The sequence below is a fragment of the Armigeres subalbatus genome, chromosome 1 (assembly GCF_024139115.2).
Source record: "Armigeres subalbatus isolate Guangzhou_Male chromosome 1, GZ_Asu_2, whole genome shotgun sequence".
Classification (NCBI taxonomy): Eukaryota; Metazoa; Arthropoda; class Insecta; order Diptera; family Culicidae; genus Armigeres; species Armigeres subalbatus.
Genome location: NC_085139.1, coordinates 195,639,037 through 195,660,073, shown reverse-complemented (window position 1 = coordinate 195,660,073; position 21,037 = coordinate 195,639,037). Strand labels below are relative to the sequence as shown.

The following is a 21,037-nucleotide window of genomic DNA, read 5'->3' as shown; positions in this document are numbered from 1 at the left end:
GAATTTTATTGATTGCGCGTTTCACAACTAGAGGCGCTAGTGTCGTAATCCTTAGAGTTTGACATTTCACTCCAGCGCCTTCTGGTGACAATGTCTTACGAACATTGTTTCGTGTAACATGCTCGCAAGATGGTGGTGGAGGAGTTGGACGATGGATTTTTCATAAAAATGTTCAAGCTGTTACGTCTGTTTGTCTGTTATTCTAGTATTTCTAGTGACCACGTGGTTTCTGGTGCCCCTTGAAACATGATATGCCTATGCGACTATCTTGATGACATTTGTAGCATTATTGACATGACATTTTTGTTAAGAAAATTATTTTGAGCTTTTTAGTGGAATGTCTTATTTCATAAGACTCTAGGGGTGTAATAAAATGGGATAGGGGATTAGAAGACCACCAGCTGTCATCATAAGAAAATGTAAAATCATTGAAATTTCACACGGTGTCATGATATCTCGATTAGAGGTGTGCGCCGCCGCGCCACGCCGCCGCCGACGACAGTTTTTGGCACGCCGCCGCCGCCGGCATTTTTGCATCGGCGCGCCGCCGTTTAAAATTTTGTCACGCCGCTGATCTATATTTTTCCACGCCGATTCAAATTTGAAGAAGTCCGCAGAATTTTCCGTGGAAATTTCTTATTTCCGTAGAATTTCAGTCGAATTTCCATAGAATTTCCCGAATGATCCCCACATCATTACGTTGGAGCCCCAGAGAATTTTCGTAAAAATACCAATGATTTCCACGAGAATTACCGTTGAAATTCCGGAAAACCTCTCCGTAAAAACTCAGAAAAACTGTGAGTGGAAATTCCGAAGTATTTCTCGCTGAAATAGAATTTTTGTCGTTTGGCAGAAAGTAATTTGGCCAAAAGCCACAAGGCCGAAAGTTGTTAGGCCGAATATGTAGTTTGACCAAGCACATCATTTGACCGAAGTCCATCTAGCCAAAGTTATTTGGTCGAAAATGTTATTTGGTCGACGACCCTTTCCTGTTTTAAATGTTTTAGAATGGAACTTTCTAAAAATTTCTTATGGACAATACAAAGAACCTCCCGTAGAAATCCAAAATCCATCCGGAAATTTCGAAATTGAAAATTCGAAAATTTCACATGTAAATTCTGAATTTTAGTGGAACAAGGTGTCTACTTAATAGTAAAAACAAATTTTCCAAATTTTTCCAGTTTTTTTTTCAGGCTTGCAGACAGATTTTTGCTCAAACAAGTCAAACGAAACACGTTTTCAAAAGAAATTATTGGTGGCCTTCACAACATCATCTTTTTCTTCATATTGGCAGAGGTTGCATACCCCACTAGCACATTGCCGCCTCGCAGTTTAGTGTTAATTAAGCACTTCCACTGTTGTTGAATGTGCGATTTTTCATTCATAAATCGTGAGGCCAACACGGTGATACATTTTTATATTCCCAGGGAGGTCAAAAAAATTCCAACCTGAAAATTTCCTAGACTTGATCGGAAATCGAACCCAGCCACCTTCTGCATGGTTTTGCTTTATGGCCCTGACTCGTAAATTAGTTCATCCAGAAATTGCTTCAATCATTCACTCAAAAATTTCTTCAGGTATTCCTTCGAAAATTTCTCCAGAAAATGAAATTGGAAATTCCTTCAAAGAGACATTCTAAGAATTGTTTCGAAATAATTTCCCTCAGGAATTCCTTCGGAACTTCCTCTGAAATTCCATAAAAATTCGTTTAGGTATCCTTCGTAAAATACTTTGGAGATTTTTGCAGATATTCTTTTAAAATTTCTTCGAAAATTTAACCGATTTTAATTAGTAATTTCGTTAGAGGAACTTTAGTAAACTTCTTTGTTTGGGAATTTCTTCGGGAATTGCTTCAGAACTTCGTACGGATATTCTTTCAGAAAATCATTTCACGATTCCCTTGTAAATTCTTTTACGAGTTCCTTTAGCACATTTCTCGGAAATTTGAATGTCTTAATTAATGAGATTTTCAGCCCACGGCTGGCTCATATCAGATTCCTCGGAAATGTTTTAAGGAATCATCATATATATAATAGCCCTGTTTGTCTGTCCGGTGACTAGCCAACCAGACGCAGCACGCGGGGAAATTCTCACAAAAAATAAAATATTTGACACTTCAATTCTTTTTTACTATCAGATGCAGAAGACAAAACCAGTGACAAACTTAGACAACCAGACACAGCATTTGATGAAAAAAATCACAGACAACAGACGTGGAAAATTTTGATTTTTTTAATGCGGAAAGGAATCTAAACACTTGCCACGGGCGCTATTGCGTCCACAAATAAACTAGTTCTTTTAGAATTTCGTTCGGAAATACAGACAATGAAAAAGTATAAAACTGCTAATGGCGCTCCAGTTCATGTGACCAACATCTACTCTGCTCAACTCACATATTAGTCCCATACCTTTTTTTTCACATACTGAGATAATAGCTATTGAAGTTCCAAATCGCATCTCCCATATGAAACTTTTAAAAAATCTAATAATTTGAAACATCCTCGTATCTTTCTGAAATTTGATGCAACCAATCATACACTACAACATGATAGGCAACATATGCCAAGTTAAGCTTATTGAAGCCAAATAATTTTAAATGGCAAAATAATTTTCATGGTTACAGCGCCAATAGCGTTTTAGTACTTATGCTCTACTGGGAATACATTCCAAAAATGCTTCGGATTTCTTTGAAATCCTTGGGGATTTTTTAGGAATTCATTCGAAAATTCATTTACAAAAACACCTTAAGGAATTATTCTGGATATTCTTAGGAATATTCCTTCGAAAATTTCTTTACGAATTTCTTAGGAAATTTTAATAAATTACTTAACGAATTTCTTTGGAAATTATTTCTAGAATTCCTAGAGGAGATTATTTTCGGTATTTTTGTGAAATTCCTCGAGTAACTTCTCCGGAAATTTTTTCGGTCATTTCAGTTTCTCTTCTACAAATTCCATTGAACATTCGGAAATTCTCTTTAATTTTCCATAGAAATTGGTTTCGAAATTCCTTCGGGAATCTTCATAAAAAAAATCATAAAAAATTCATTTTGTTCATTCATTCATTCATTCATTCATCATTCAATTCATAAATTCATTTTGGAATTCTTCTGAAGAATTCTTTGATTTTTATTTAAGAATTAGTTCGAGAATACCTTTAGAAATTGTTTTGAAAATTCTTCTGGGAATTCCTTGGAAAATTCATTCGATATTCCATCGAAAATTCCTTTAGCAGAAATCCTTCACAATTTCCTTTAGATTTTTTTCTTGAAAATCTCTTCATGTTCTACCGCGGGAATTCTTTAAAGAATCATTTCGGAAATTTCTCCTGAATTACCTTTAGAAATTCCTCCAGGAATTCATTCGGGGACTCATCTTGGAAATTCCCCCAAAAATAATTTAGAAAATTACGCTTATAATTCCTAGGACACCTGATTCCTTTGTAAAACCATCTGAAAATTGATCCAGAAATTTCTTCGATAGGTCTTCCAGAAACTGCCTTGAAATCCTTAATTATTACATATTTTTTAATACATTCATGAAGAATTTCCGAGCGAATTCTCAGAAGATTTTACAAGCAAAACCTAATTGATTTCCCGAATAAATGCTTAGCTCTCTTTAGGTATTGCTCCGGGAATTATTCAGAAGTTCCTTTGAAGTTGGATAAACGTTTTTTTTTGTCCATAGATCGGAACAACGATCCATACGTGTTCAATTTTTAATTTTTTTATTTTTTCATGTTTGAAAGTTCTCTGATTGTGTCAGAAGTTCTCTGATAATAAGGTACCAGTCAAAACGATTAATGCAAGAGATGGCGTTTTTTCAATGGTAGTAAAATCGAAATTTCATCACTATGAGACTACTAATCAGTACAAACTAAGTGCAGGAGATAATGTTTTCACCTCATACTTCATTCCTTATCACTACTTTCTTCTAAAACACCACCATTTTCCATGAATTTGCAAAATACTTGATTTTCCCATACATTTTATCGATTTCCAACTACCATTCTTCCATGAGCTCATGGTGAAAATTGTGAAAATCTCAGAACATAGAGTAGCAGGCTTAACAACACAGATAGAAACGCCGGTATCGCCACTCAGTGGCGAGTACCGTAAACATGGTGCACGGAAGGTTGTTGTCTACACTTTTTACGGCTGCTGCACCCTGGAAGTAAATGTCATCGAAGTAAACAGTCGGTCCCTTATTCCAACATTTTTCCAGGTTTTCCAGGTAGTAGTCACCTTGTGGGAATTCTTGCAAATTCCGAAGAACCTTTCATGGCAATTTAAAAAAATTTCATGCCAATAAGAATAAATTTCCTATGAAAACTGCTAACGATTTCCATTGAAATAGAATTTTTTTCCTCATTTTGAAAAATTTTCTTTAATAAAAAATTTCTGGTGAAAACTCCAGCGAGTTTCCTGTAAAAACTCCTTAGAGTGTCATTTGGATGTGACGAAAAATGTTCAGTGTAAATTTGACAAAATATTTTGTTGAGTATTCTTGAGTACAAAATTTAGAACAATTTCTCATGAAAATTCTGAAAAGTTTCTCATGCAAATTTTGAATTGTTTCCCCCTGAAATTCCAAACAATTTTCCTTGGGAATGACAAAGAGCTGCAAAGTAGTTCCTGTGGAAAATTCGAAAATAATTTCCAATAATGAATATTTTGGAATTTTTTTTTTGGAAAAGATGCTCCCGTTGATGTTTTGAAAATATCCCGAAAAAATGAAAAAAAAAATCTTCGAGAACGTTATAAAAAAATCACCACGCCGATTCACGCCGCCGCCGCCGGTTCAAATGGCTTTCGGCGTGACGCCGAAAACGCCGCCGCCGCCGACCAAAATTCTGACAAACGCCGCCGCCGACGATTTTCGGACCGGCGCACACCTCTAATCTCGATTTATATATTTTTTTTCGAATAAGCAGTTAATGCTTAAGATTGTTGAAATTCTAACCCCACAAACTAAAAATTGTTTGACAAAAAAATTTCTATAACGTCATAGAGACATTTTAATACTCAGTTTCTATATCATGCCATGTCAAATTTCCATGGTTCTACTTTTTCTCTAAACTTTTCCAGGTGGCAGCAGGAATGAAGGAATAAATTCTTCTTATGACATTAAATTAATTTAAATTTAAATGAATAAATGAGTAAAGTACCTATTTATGAGTAAACGAGTAGTTCCGGGTAGGAACGTGTAAATAAACAAGTCTATCTATCGGGCTCTGCTATTTTTGGGTCAGTCATTCGCCTTTGCATGGAAGGCTGAACACCGTTAACGACTCAAGGTCAAAAGTACTCACCTCATTATTCGGATCCACCTGCGGTTGTTCCGTTACAGTTGCAGTGATGGGCTCACTGGGTGGTGTCCGACGCTGCGGTATCTGCGGTATGCTGAAAGTCGATACAGCTTGCCTTTGTTCATCGACAGCATTGCCGTGCTCGGCCTGCAATCGGGACCTTCCAACGGGCGATTTGTTTCCGATGCCCGATGTCCCCTGGTTCAGGTAGGACGATGTGACCGGAATGTCCGGAATGGTGACTTGTCGCAAGGACAAATCCACGGACGAATTCTGGAACAGCATCTGATTACCGAGGCCAGTATCCAGTATAGTGTTGGCGTCACCGGGTAGGATCTCTGATAATGTCTGAATCGACGTAATGTCCGGACCAATCACAGATGGAGCCACGTCTTGGAATTGTTGTTCTTCTTCCCGTTCGGGCCTCTCCTGAATCGGATACAAATTGGACTGGTTAACACGTGGTCCTCTAATGGAGTTCAACTCATCGGCTGCATCGGAAATATCACGCCTAATTAGGGATGAATGAATAGTGGGACCTGGTCGCGTGACACGTTGATCGAGGATAGTCTGGATCAACGCACGCGTCTGCTCAAACGTTTCCATGCTGTCGTTTCTGTTCAAGTCGAAATTTGAAAAAGTTGTTCTTGAGTGCGAAGCAGCGGGATTGTGTTGTGCGGAGAAGATGCGAGCTCTCCTTTTGGGCTTACAAACACGACGAGGTTTTTTCACAGGCTGTTCGGCGGACGAATGTGACTCAATATCTACTGGAACATGACGGTTGGGTGGTGTTGTACCCGTCTCAATCCCGGGTACGGGTGGAACAATAATTTCTTCGGTTGGTTCCATTTCCGTCGTTTGCACTTGTGTCAATGATGAAATTTGAATTGGTTCGGAAACTACATTTTCCCTTACGGTTTCACTCGACGGTAATGCTTCCTGAATGGGTAAAATTGCTTGTGTTTCGGCTGTTTCCGGTACGGCAGTTGGAACAACCTGCAAAATATAGGGAAAAAGAACAGCGTTATCATAACGAGTACAAATATGAAGGGATAGCTGTGTAAAAGTACGACACGTTGCGAAGAAATTTAGTCAACTCACAATCAGCAAAGACAGACGTAAGTAACTCATTCGACTAGGACTAGATGCATATTCAGGCATAGGATCCTTTATTCTTGGGGGTAGCAGGGACTATGTCCAAGGGCTTGACGATCCCTCCCCAGGCCAACTGCGAGTCCTGCCTGGAATGTGGTGGAGTTCGACAGTGGGCTCTGTTAACCTTTTATAAAAAGCTGCATATGTCCGCAAGCAGGCTCCGCCAAAGAGACCGCTCAAAGCGCACAAGCCCAAGTTCTGTAGTTAGGTGGGGACGCTAAACAGACCTGACACGACGGCCCTCTTACAAAACAGGAGGTTTGTACAGGCCCAAAACCAATCTCTACGAACGACATACCACCAGAAGCTGGACGAGCGGATATGAGATGCTACCGGATTTGGCGACGTCAACAGTTTGTGGGAAAGTATCCCGAAGCTGTGTTAGGCACTGCACAGCGACACCAACGAAATGGTTGGTTTGATGAGCCAGCGATGGTGAGAGCAAGTGACGGACGAGAAAAATGTGGCTAGGAGTCGAATGCTAGTGGCTCGTACCCGTTCCAACAGAGAGCGGTACAGTGTAGCAAGGGCAGAAAAGAAACGAATCCACCGCAGAAAAAAAGGCAACACGAAGAGAGTGTGATAGCTGAAGCGCAGGAGAACATGAATAGAAACGATATGCAGAGGTTTTACGCAACTGTCAATGGCGTGCGACATAAGACTGCGCCAGTGCCATGTGCAATGACCGGGAGGGTAATTTGTTGACAGACAAGATTATGGTGGCAGCCAGGTGGAAGGAGCACTTCGAAGATTTGTTGAACGGTGAAAATGAAGGTGTATTAAGAAGCAGGATGGTCATAGTCGGCGACGGTCAAGCTATGGAACCACCAACTCTGGGTGAGATAAAGAAGGCTCTAAATAAGCTGAAAAACAGTAAAGCTGCTGTGAAGGACGAGATCCCGGTCGAGCTTCTCAAACACGGAAGTGAGCATCTGCATCAATCGATCCACCACATTATCCAGAAAATATGGAAGGATAAAGAACTGCTTGTTGCTTTTTTTACATAACTACGTCTAAGCCTAAGACTCGGATACAGAAGAGTGTCAAACGGAAATTTCTAAATTCGAGACCGTTACGAAATTAGGAGAGATTTCAAACACTAAATGCGGCTTTATCTTCCGTTGGATTTTTGAGATTTTCTTATCAATCGATTCAGAAACTCTCTAGCAATTTACCAATTCCATCGATACTATTTATTATCAATTCCTTTCCCAACCCGGTAAAAAAATCAGAAAGAATCAATCCCTTTCATGCATCCCCAATACGGACATCAGATTGATGTAAGGAATCGGCCTTTTGGCCCACTGTCGCTGTCGCAACGGTGTGGTGGTGCGGATAAAATTTTTTCGCTCGGCCGTGGCAGCAGCAGCGCATCATTTACGTGTACCAAACAGCATCGTCGGCGGATCTGGCGTCAATCGACGGCGTCCGTAGCGCCGAATCATCGGATGGCGGTCGCGTAATACAGTGTAATACTGCAGTGGTTGCAGTTAGTGAGGCACAAGCGGAAATTAATCGGCTCTTTTCAGGACCACCATTATGTTTGGAAGGGAGGTTAAGTTGAAATAAATTTTCTAAAATGCAATCGCTAGGAACTGGAAAATTCGGAAAATTCTTCAGTGAAATATTTTAGCGTGATTCTGAGTTCGATTATATGATGTTAGTGATTCAGAAGGTTGATATTAGACAAACTATCCTTAAATACCAAAGCATAATGGTTTGGCATCGTTAGCGGAATCATAGCATTAGGGCCGGTCCGAGCATCGGCTGTCGGCAAGTTGTTGCTACAGCAATTTATTCACTAATGTGGCATTTGCAACGATTTGGATGTTGTCGGCACAAAATGAAATTCTCCCGCGAGACTCGAACTGTTTTTTTTACGTAAACTACGTCTAAGTCAGCGGTTCTCAACCTGGGGTACATGTACCCCTGGGGGTACCTTCGCTGGCACTAGGGGGTACCTCGGACAAAAATGCGTAATGGCGGACGTATTACAATTCCAATCAAAACTTTTTATTTCAAAAATTTATATTGTATATAATATGCAATGTGATCAATAAATCCCAATTGAATTCTGCCTTCCACAACCAGCACAATGTATAAAGGGCTGCGGAACAAAAGATCGAACGAGCAAAACGTCGAATGAACAAAATGAATTTTTTTTCACTAATGCTCGGTTGCTTCGTTGCAAGAGGATTAGAAGCATCCTTCTACGCATCTCGAAAGCCTTCTTCCAAGCAGCTTGAAGGCCTTCTTACAAGAGGCTCGGAAGCCTCCTGGGCACTTCAGAAGCCTCCTTTCAAGTGATTAGGTTGCCTCCTTTCAAGAGGTATGTAAGCCTTCTTTTAAGAGGCTCGTGTAGGATATTTAGCCCATCCCTGTGGGAGAAATGTCGGCAAAGCGACACGACAGCTCGGAAGCCTCCTTTTAAGAGGCATGGAAACCTCCTTTCAAGAGATGCGGTAGCCTCCTTTCAAGAGGATCGGAAGCCTCCTTTCAAGAGGCTCAAAAATCCTTTAAGATGATGATGATGATGATACTACCATCTATTGTAGCAAGGCACCTGCCGATAGCACTGGTCATATCTGATAAACGGTTTGATCAGGAGGACATATACTATTGTTTGTATTTCATCAAAGTTGTGGGTGAGGGACCAAAAATGGGTGGGGGGGGTCCATAAGCAGAGACACTTATGCGAATCCACGGGATGAATAGAGAATCTCCTTCCAGAAGAAAGTTCGTACATACAATACTATAATCTAGCCTTCTTTTCCAGATTGACCCAATAGATGGGGAGAAGAGCCCGCCCTTTATCCACGAGATGTTAACAATAGGAAGTTGGCGATTCCACTCTTCCTATCCAAATCGCTTCAATCGGGTACCCTGATGGTTTTTTTATAGTATATAGTCATATAGTTCCAATACAATTTGTCAAAAAGGTATATATAATGGAAATCTCTCACCAAGTTTCAATTCACATGTCCTGGATGAGGAGGGACCAGCTCGTTAGATGTATGCTGTCTTCAGAGATGGAAAGGAAATAGTTCGTCAAGAAATGGCCTGGTTTGAATCAAGGAATATGCTTCATTCTAGTTCAAAGATCGAAAAATAGACTTCTTGATTTCTGAAAAGATGAAATAAAAAGACGGATGGCAGTATCATACATAATAACATAAGCGTTTAGATTAAAATAAATACATATGTAAAATAAATATGATTAAAATAAGTATTTTCACAATCTTTTTTTAATACATCGTAAAACAAACAAGTCTTACAATTATTATTAAACAGCTCACTAACTGAGGCAAAGCCTGGCAAAACCTAATTAAAAAGCAGTCAAACATAGAAATGTTATGTCCAAACAGGGTTGAGATTTCCTTTTCGCGATTGGAGGGATCGATTTACTTTGGTGCGTAAAATTTTTCAATGTACACTTTTTTTCTATGTACAATTAGCAAACTGTACTGTATGGGATAAACGAATCAATTGAGATTTTCTATTTGCTGGCAAATGGAATCCCAATTGAAAAGATGTAATAGATTTGATTAGATTGAACATTTAAATTTTAGATATGATTTAATACGGCTGAAATTTCCTTTACATTCTTTTGAAACATATCTTTATTTTCGCAATAGTGGTCTAGAGCTCCATAGCAAAAATTTGATTTGATTAATATAATTGATTAATTTATGGTATATAAAATACCATCAAATCATTCTTGAAAGCTATTTTTATTTGGAAAATATATCGAAAACTACTTAAAGTAAGGTTAAAAACCATATGACACCTATTTTGAACTTTATTTAGCAGCCTTTCAAAACGATCGCTGACAAAAGGGATATTTAAAAATGGTATTCAGGGCGTACCATGAAAAAGAGAAGTTAGTACATTACAATTATAGTGGTTGTCGATGGAAGGGAGAGAGGGATAATTCTATCGGTAGAAAATCAGAAATGCAAACATATAAATCGGTGTCAAATGGCATAGATGTGAAGTCAGCAGAAATGTTAAAAATAGGCGAAATAACATTGAAATACCTACAAATAAAGTAGTATAAACGTTTAACTATGCCTACAAGTCCTGTAATTTTTCTTGTTTTATGTATTAATTGTTGTGTACCGTCGCGTTCAATACGTACCAGTTCTGGTTATATATTTTCCCTGAAACCATCATACTACCTGGGACATATCATCACACAACATACATCGGCGTAATCTAGCTGCCTTGCTATATCTGATAGGCTATCCGTCCTTCGTTCGTTTCATGCAATCGAGCACAATCCATCCTGCTCAAACGTTGTGCTTTCGTCTTTATGAGCCAACCTTAATTCGCCACTTTATGTTTTCCAGAGATGAATCAATATGCTGTGCAAACTGGTTCCAGTTACAGCTACCGCCTATCACAATTGAAGAACTTTGAATGATATTTGTTTCGTCGTTGTTTCCTATAGTTCTGAGGTGATAAACCACAAAGACATTCGCCCTTATTCCGGATAGTGCTTGATATGTCAATCTTCAATCTAGTAGGGCATTTGCTATGTCGACTTGTGTGCCCAACAGATCCTATTTGATTTTGCTGGGAAACGGTTTGAAACGCAATTTTCGTTACAAAACGTTTCCCAGCAAAATCAAAGGGGATCTGTTAGATGATGATGATGATGATGATGATACTACCATCTATTGGAGCAAGGCACCTGCCGATAGCACTGGCCATATCTGACAAACGATTTGATCATGATCATACTATTGTTTGTATTTCATCAGACTCCTGTATGAAGGGCCAAAAATGGGTGGGGTGGTTCCATAAGCAGAAACACTTATGAGAATCCACGGGATAAATAGAGAATCTCCTTCCAGAAGAAAGTTAGTACATACAATAATATAGCCTAGCCCTCGATTCCCAGATTGACCTAATAGATGGGGAGAAGAGCCCGCCCTTTATCCACGAAATGTTAACAATAGGAAGTTGTCAATTCCACTCTTCCTATCCAAATCGCTTCAATTGGGTGCCCTGATGGTTTGTTTTGAATATATAGTCATATAGTTTCAATATACGTTAATAATAAATATAATGGAATTTTCTCACCAAATTTCAAATCGTTTGACCTGGTTTGACCACAAGATCCTTTCTTCAATATCAGTTCGTTTTGTGATTAACTGTTGGCTTCAGAGATGGGAAAATCAATTGTCCTTCGAGGAATATCTTTGATAAAATCAGCATATAGGTTTTGCTTCAATTGAAGGCTCCCCCAGACCTAAGCGATTTTTTTTAAGAGGCCCGAAAACCTTATTTCATGAGGCTCGGAAGCCTCCCTCTCAAGAAGCTCAAAAGACTTCTTTTCTAGAGGCTCAAAAGCCTCCTTTTCTAGAGGCTCAAAAGCCTCCTTTCAAGAGGCTCGGAAGCCTCCTTTCAATATCTTTTCAAGAGGCTCGGAAGCCTACTTTCAAGAGGCTCAGAAGTCTTCTTTCAAGAGGCTCAAAAACCTCCTTCCAGGTTCAGAAGCCTCCTTCCAAGAGGCTCGGAAGGCTCCTTTCAAGAGGCTAGGAAGCCTAATTTCAAGAGGCTCAAAAGCCTCCTTCTAAGAGGCTCGGAAGTGTCCTTTCAAGAGGCTCGGAAGACTCCTTTAAAGAGGCTCGGAAGCCTTTTTCAAGAGGCTCAGAAGCCTTCTTTCAAGTGGCTGAAAAGCCTCTTTCCAAGAAGCTCGGAAGCCTATTTTCAAGAGGATCGGAAACCTCATTTCAAGATGCTCAAAAATCCCTTTTAGGAGGCCTAAAAGCCTCCTTTCAAGAGACTCGGAAGCCTCCCATTCAAGAAGCTCAAAAAACTTCTTTTCTTGAGGCTCAAAAGCCCCCTTTTCTAGAGGCTCAAAAGCCTCCTTTCAATAGGCTCGGAAGCCTCATTTCAAGAGGCTCGAAAGCATCCTTTCAAGAGGCACAAAAGCCGCCTTCTAAGAGGCTCGGAAGCGTCCTTTCAAGAGGCTCGGAAGCCTTGTTTCAAGAGGCTCGGAAGCCTTCCTTCAAGAGGCTCGGAAGCCTTCCTTCAAGAGGCTCGGAAGTCTCCTTTCAAGAGGCTCAAAAATCCCTTTGAAGAGACTCAAAATCATCCTTTCAAGAGGCTCAAAAGCCTCCCTCTAAGAGGCTCTAAAGTGTCCTTTCAAGAGGCTCGGAAGCCTTCTTTCAAGAGGTTCGGAAGCCTTACAAGAGGCTTAGAAGCCTCCTTTCAAGAGGCTCAAAATCCTCCTTTTCTAGAGACTTAAAAGCATCCTTTCAAGAGGCTCAAAAGCCTCCTTCTGAGAGGCTCGGAAGCGTCCTTTCAAGAGGCTCAGAAGCCTCCTCCTTTCAAGAGGCTCGGAAGGCTCCTTTCGAGAGGCTCGGAAGCCTTCTTTCAAGAGGCTCGGACGCCCCCATTCAAGAGGCTCAGAATCCTTCTTTCAAGAGGCAGGGTGACCACTAAACTTCCGTTTTAAAATTCCCGCATATTTCCCGACTTTTTCCCGATATTTTTGAAAATTCTCGATGCAATTTTGGAGATTTCAAATTTCTATTCTAATCTCAAAAAAATCCTGATTAATTATATTTTATTCAAAAAGTGCTTTTAATTTTCGTTTCCTGACATAAATTTATTTAGTTTTATTGTCTCAGTCAATTCAATTTAAGCTCAATTTTTAAGACCTCTAACAATGTATTTTAAAAATCGATAGTTCTAAATCAACATTTGAAAAGTTTGTAACAGCCAAAATTTATCCTTTCCAGTTCTTTGTCTATATGCAGACGAGGAACCGGGAAGAATAAATATGACTGTTACGCTCTTTTCAAATGTTGGTCTAGAGTAAACCTTAAAATAAAGTGAAGAAGCCGTTGAGAGAATAAACATTTTTGCGTCTGCCAGTATTTTTTCATCCATCTTCTTCCAGCCCTAGGCTGGCTCATCTCTTCTGCTGCAAACCACTTTAATAAAAATAATTATAATTATAACCTTCATTCGTCAAGATGGGTAACAACATCTCTATTTTTTTTTCCTCAATCTATTTTCAGTTTTTGAGACTTATTTTACTTTGACCATTGATGTATTATTGATTTGATTATTACTACTATTGCTACCTATTCATCCTCTTGCTGGTTATGTAAACATCTAAATCATTAATCTAAAGCACTTTTTCTGTACAGCGTTACCATGTGTTAAAATTAAGATGGTAACGACGAATGACCAGAGATCGTTGAGAAGTGTGCCTTGAATTGGACATAATTGGAAATACTCGACCAATGTCGACAAGTCTCCAGACGAAACTCGAGTCGCTTTCAAGAGAATATCGATAAAGCATCTTCAGGAATCCACAAGCTGCAAAGAAATGCTAATTAGCTTTTTCTCGGACTCTTGGAGATATTTATGCAGTGGCGTCGCGTAACCTCACTTTTTACCTGTGCACTGACCCAAAAAGTGAAAATTTTGATATTTTGGCAGCCCAAATGGAAAAGAAAATTATTAGAGTAGTTTATACTAATCAAAATCTAGTTATTCTAGGCATTTCCGCACACCAATTCCTTAAATTTAAACTTAGTGCACAGGTAGATTGAGGTTAGGGAAACGCCACTGTATTTATGGTCTCAGAAACCTGCTGAAGCGTAGGTGACATGTTGCTTTCCATCGTCATTGCCGACGGCTCTAGACTCAACATTAGATAATTCTGATTTCAATACCATTTTCATTATGGGGTATCTGTTCCTATATCAATAACAATAAGCCAATGCGCATATGAAATGCATTTATTTCTCACCCAATAATCAAGAAACATGAGAATTATTATGATCGGCTCACGTCATTTTTAATTGATAACAATTTGGTAACGTCAAAAATGAAATTGTTATCACAATTTAGAAGTATTTAGCTAAAAAACATTATCACTGCCATGCACCTATTTCAATTAGGGATCCTACATTCCCATATAGGATCCCTAATTTCAATAACATTCAAAAAAAGTTAATCCTATGCCTGTACCTATATCAATAATACTGTTTCCAACATAAAATACGCACACTATTACTTGTGTGTATACGTAACGATATGATTGCAGTGATGCCGAGTTCTTCATTGTTTTGTATTTGAGTTAAAATATAATTACAAAATTCCAGTTTTCGTTGTAGTTTTCCAACTTATCAGTTTAATTGTATGTTTGTCATAGCTTATCTCTTCGATATACCTTGTTTTACAAACATAAGAGTTGAATTTCACAGTAAAAGTTTATTCAAGCATTTTTGAAATAAAAATCTAGGTCGGCAACCCTTGCCGATGCTGCAAGCCATGTAAATAGTTTGGAATACGGACAAGAATAATTTAGACGTTGTTCGAAATAAACCTATATCAAACTATAGGAAATCGCGTTAGTTTTTCAAGTATGATTATTTTTATAGTGAAATTGTGATGTGCTCTATGTGTTGTGGAGTGTATTTTAAAGGATTCATTCATTTTAGCTTGAAGTTGAGTGGAAAACAACGGCGTGAAATGAGATGAATCTGCTAGTAGCAATCTAGCAGTGCATCAAATCAACAGTTCAGAGGTAGGAAAATGAAAATGAATGTGTTTTATAATTTTGTTTTTAATAATTTGAGTCTTGTGAACTAAAACATTACTCAAACGGAATTTTAAATAATATTCCAAACATTGGAGAAGGTGGTCTATTCATTATTGTGTACATACGATGTGAGAAATTGTTACCAAATTGATTTTTTATTTGGTTTATCGACGGTTGAGATTAATATACGGGCTGTTATTAATATGGGAACAGATATCCTACATTCGACAAAGCCGATTAGTTCCTCAAATAGTTTTAAACGTTACATTGAAAAACATATGCATTTAAAATAGTAAATAATGTTTTTCATGTTATACACTACAATAATTATACATGATTTAATGAAATGAACACCTGGTGACTTTTTTCCCGATTTTTTGTGTAATTTCAAGAAATTCCCGACTTTTTCCCGCATTTCCCGCATGGACTTCCAATTCCCGCATATTTCCCGCATTTCCCGTTTTCCCGATTCACTGGCCACCCTGAAGAGGCTCAGAAGTCTACTTTCAAGTGGTTCGGAAGCCTTCTTTCAAGAGGCTTGGAAGCGTCGTTTTTAGTGGCTCAAAAACCGCCTTCAAGAAGCTCGGAAGCCTCTCTACAAGAGGCTCAGAAGCCTCTAATGAAGAGGCGCGGGAGTCTACTTCAAAGGGATTCAAAAGCTTAAAAGAGCTTCTCTTCAAAGGGCTCGGTATTATTCTTTCAAAAGAATTGGAAGCCTAATTTCGAGAGGGGGTACCTCAATTAATGCAAAAATTCCAAGGGGTACCTCTCAAGAAAAAGGTTGAGAACCGCTGGTCTAAGGGAAAGCCTTGGATACAAGGTGCAAAATGAAAATTTTCAAATTGGGGACCGTCACGAAATCATGTAAGTTTTCAAACGTTAATAACAATTGTATCTTTCAATGGATTTTTGAGATTTATATATCAATCACTTTGCAAACTTTCCACCATTTCGCTAATTTTATTAAAGTTCTTTAACTCCTGGTAAAAATTCCAATTCCGTTCATGCATCCCCAGCACGAACATCAGATTGCTGTTAGGTACGCACTTTTGGCCCACCGCTTCATTTTCCTTTTGCATAAAAAGAGTCGTGTCTTGCGTGCGCTCGCCATTTTCGATCGAAATTTCACGGCGAGTGTGGCTGTAGTGGTCGTGTGTGTGTATAGCGGTCGTGGCAACAACAGCAGCGCGTTATTTACGGTCGAATTTTCACGGAGCGTGTACCATCCGGTGTTCGTAGCAAGGAATCACCGGACGGCGGTTGTGGTATAACACGGTATAATTAAATTATTCGGTCTTTTGTTAGGACCACCGTTGTACACAGTAGAGAATTTGTTTTACCGAAAATTTCCAGCAAAGTGAAAATTCATCCGACAATGGCGGCCAAAAAAGAAAACTCGTCGTCAGTAAAAGCATCACTCAAGTGAAATCGTTGCTCGCTGTAAATAATTGCAAAGGCGCGTCATTTCAAAAATCGGTCATTTTCATTTATTAGGACCATTACTCATTACTATACAAAGAGAAGGGTTTTATTTGCCGTGTTTGAATTTGCGAAAAGATTTCTCTTTATACTGCTGAATGGTTACAGACGATAGCGCGGCAAATATTTTTTCGCAGCAACCACACCGCCGACGGACAGCTCTGACGCTGCTGAAATTGCTACCGACGCCATAATTGCCACTTTCAATTTGAAGAAAATTTGTCTAAAATCAACTATGTTCCGATCAAAATGGGGATCATGAAAGGAAGCGATATATGCGTCTTGATGAGCCTTTACAATTACTGACAGCAACCAAACGAGTTTCCGAATCTGAAGAGAAAATTTCACATCCTATATGGGGTTCTCCAGTAGCCTTGCGAGCGAAAACGTAGGATTGCCAATCTGGAGATGGCGACTTCGATTCTCGCTCCGCACTAGGATGTTTTCGGGTTGTTTACCTTCTCGACACCCTAGGCATAGTGTATCCATTGTACTTATAACACTAGATACAGTCTCATGCAATGGCGGACATAGAAAAGCTTTCAAATAATAACTGAGGAAATGCTAATAGGATACTAAGTTGAAAAGCAGACCAGTTGGTATGTAGAGACATTGAAGAAGAAGAAGCTAAATGACGACCGATCATTGATACCGTTGGAATCGCTAACGAGGAAATTATAGCCATTTAATTTTATTTCACTTTAAAGAAATTTCGCCTAAAACCAACTCTTTTTTGTTTCAAATGGAGATTTAGAGAAGAACAAAATATATTTTAGTTGGCGTTTAGTTATTAAAGAGCGGCAATGGCCGCCAACTTGCCGGCGGTTTAGTCTCTGATTTGTCGTTTGTGGAGGCCAACTGCACCCACCGCTCCGAGCATTCTGACCAATGTGGCATATCAGAACGTGCTGATGAAGTGAATTCAAGCCTTCTTATATACCACATTGATCCACAAACCTCAAATCAGAGACTAACCCGCAGACAAGCTGGCGGCCATTATCGCTCGCGGAAAATTACTGGATAGACGCTACCGTTGCGAATAAATTGCCTGCAGCAACCACCGCCGACGGCCATCATTGATGCTGTTGAGATCGATAACGACGCAAACATTGCCGTTTAATTGTATATCACTTTTAAGAAAATACAATTCAAATCAACTCAAGAAACAATGCTGAAAAATATTTCACCTTGCCAAACTCTACCAAAATGAAATTTTAACATCTGACAATAAAGTATTTTTGCATTTGCATTTGCATTTTTTTTGCATTGTTACGGTGTAATTCGTAGATTGGACACTAGTGATACTCATGTTTTACTTTTGAGATCCTTATCTAGAATGCGATCAGAAATCAAGAAGGGGAGTGGTCCTTGATTCGTCTTAAACAAAAATAACAAAAGCATGAGGATTACTACTCCTGGCCACGCCCATCTTCACCGTAACTAGGGAGAGGAAAGAAGTGTTGATGTGGTACTGACTTAACGAGAGGCCACCGACTTAGCGACACCCTCATAAGCAGGCTTGTAAAATGTCATCTGCATGTCATTTGACTAATTTGTTCATAACTTTTTTCAGAAGCCAAATTTACTTCATATTTTTGGATGTACTCATAACGCTTGAGTAGGGCTATATTTTTGTCCAAGGGTACATTGCTCTAAATATAACATCTGAGGCTGGAGAGTGAAAACTCTCCAAAATGTCACGTGTCATTTGACATAATGTCATTTGAATGACATTTTGCCTCACACGCCCCAGATTACATATTTACAGCAATGTCTTATTAGACAATGTTGTAGGCACATTTAAGGGCTATAAGTTCGACATACCTCAGGAGCCGATAGCCAACTTCTGAACAAGTTCTGGAAAAATTATACAAACGAATGCAAATGACATTTTACAACACTGCTCATAAGTACCACGGAGTTGGATAATGAGGAAGGTATTCGTTGGGTCAGGATTTGCCTGTAGCTGACAATGTAACCGTGGTAGATCTTACCCCGTAACACACCACGTAAAGGTGTCTACCCAGCATAACGGGTAGGAATAAAGTAGAACCAAATTATTACTCAAAAACGGTCTGACCCATCTTACCCTAAGTGCTATTTTCTCAAATGTCGGAATCCCAGTCCGACCTAGGAAATTTTCGAGTGGGAAATTATGGCGATTTTCCAGGGAAAATTATTGAATTCGTGCTAGCCACGTGATATAGGGAGCGGGACCATTTGGGCAGTGGCTGTGGTCAAGTAGCAGATGTCTTTTGTCTCATTCGGGATAATCTATCTTCGCATTTTTTGCTATTCTTTTTTATTCCAGCATTTTGGAACATGTTTCCTTGCCTAAACATTTGCTACGTCCAATGTCGGTTGACAAGCCGGGCTTATTGTACCTAGTATCGATTTCGCGCGCACAATTAGGAACAGGAAGAAAATCTAGTGTCATATTCATAATATAAATCATAACATAAATTGCTTTCTATAAGATAGAGATCTCTCTGAAAGCCGATTTTTATCATATCGAAGCTACAAATAATCTGCTTTTACACTTATCTTTAAAAAAATGAATCCATTTTTTTTTTTGCTGAAAATTGAGAAAACTAAAACAGCGTTTTAGTACTGCTGCTAATGGAAACCATTTTTTTGACATTTTTCATATTTTTTTTATATTTTCGTTATCAACGCTAATTTATTGAATTATTATCTCCAAATGACAACAATAAACAGGCACGGCAAATGCTGGGTAAAGCGTACCATTGGTACTTCGCGTACCTGAAGGAATAAAATAGACCCCATCTCGCGGTCCTTAGCCTCTTACCCAGCAACTCCTATCCCTACCTCCCCGCGGTGCTGGCCGGAATACGAGCAACCTTAGGGAAGATCGGGTAACCAACCCCGGTGGGAACTATGATCGTATGCTGACAGGGAAGGGGGGGTTTGCTCCTTGCTCCTTGCCCCTCTTGAGGACTGCTGGAATACAGTCAAAGCAGCCATTAACAACGCAACGGAGAACAACGTCGGGTATTGGGTCGAAGTCGACGGAACGATTGGTTCGACGAAGAGTGCAGACAGATTCTGGAGGAGAAGGACGCAGCGCGGGCGGTCGCGCTGCAGCAAGGTACCCGGCAGAACGTGGAACGTTATAGACGGAAGCGGAGACAGCAGACCCGCCTTTTTCAGGAGAAGAAATGCCGCCTGGAAGAAGCGGAGTGCGAGGAGATGGAACAGCTGTGCCGTTCTCAAGATACACGCAAGTTCTATCAGAAGCTCAACGCATCCCGCAAAGGCTGCGTGCCGCGAGCCGAAATGTGCCGGGATAAGGATGGGAGAATCTTGACGGACGAACGTGTGGTGATCGAAAGGTGGAAGCAGCACTACGAGGAACATCTGAATAGCGCTGAGAGTACAGGCAGTGAAAGTCAAGGCAGCGGAGGAGATGACTACGTCAGTTCAGCGGACGATGGAAGCCACCCAGCCCCCACCTTGAGGGAAGTTAAGGATGCCTTTCAACAGCTAAAGACCAATAAAGCAGCTGGTAAGGATGGTATCGGAGCTGAGCTCATCAAGATGGCCCCGGAAAAGCTGGCCACTTGCCTGCACAAACTGATAATCAGAATCTGGGAAACCGAACAGCTACCGGAGGAGTGGAAGGAAGGGGTTATATGCCCCATCTACAAGAAAGGCGACAAACTGGAGTGTGAGATCTTTCGAGCGATCACCATCCTTAATGCCGCCTACAAAGTGATATCCCAGATCATCTTCCGTCGTCTGTCACCATTAGTGAACGAATTCGTGGGAAGTTATCAAGCCGGCTTCGTTGACGGCCGCTCGACAACGGGCCAGATCTTTACTGTACAACAAATCCTTCAAAAATGCCGTGAATACCAGGTCCCAACGCACCATCTGTTCGTTGATTTCAAGGCGGCATACGACAGTATAGACCGCGTAGAGCTATGGAAAATTATGGACGAGAACAGCTTCCCTGGGAAGCTTACCAGACTGATCAAAGCAACGGTGCATGGTGTGCAAAACTGTGTGAAGATTTCGGGCGAACACTCCAGTTTGTTCGAATCGCGCCGGGGACTAAGACAAGGTGATGGACTTTCGTGCCTGTTGTTCAACATTGCGCTCGAAGGTGTCATGCGGAGAGCCGGGTGTAACAGCCGGGGTACGATTTTCAACAGATCCAGTCAATTTATTTGCTTCGCGGATGACATGGACATTGTCGGCCGAACATTTGCAAAGGTGGCAGAACTGTACACCCGCCTGAAACGTGAAGCAATAAAAGTTGGACTGGTGGTGAATGCGTCAAAGACAAAGTACATGCTTGTGGGCGGAACCGAGCGCGACAGGGCCCGCCTGGGAAGTAGTGCTACGAGGTGGTCGTAGCTAAAGCCGGAAGGGTACGATGGGCAGGACATGTTGCAAGAATGCCGGACAGCAACCCTGCAAAGATGGTGTTTGCTTCCGATCCGGCGAGATGGGCAGACCAGGTGCAAAACGACTTGGCGAGCGTGGGGCGTATTCGAGGATGGA

General features: G+C 40.2%; 1 protein-coding gene across 1 annotated transcript in view; it reads right to left on the bottom strand.

The window, feature by feature from the left end:
- LOC134206868 (uncharacterized) overlaps positions 1-21,037 on the bottom strand; it is a 53,197-nt gene that overhangs the window by 29,271 nt on the left and 2,889 nt on the right. Inside the window, exon 4 of the mRNA XM_062682606.1 lies at positions 5,311-6,303. Within this exon, the coding sequence (XP_062538590.1) occupies positions 5,311-6,303 (993 nt within the window). The remainder of the gene's footprint in view (positions 1-5,310; positions 6,304-21,037) is intronic.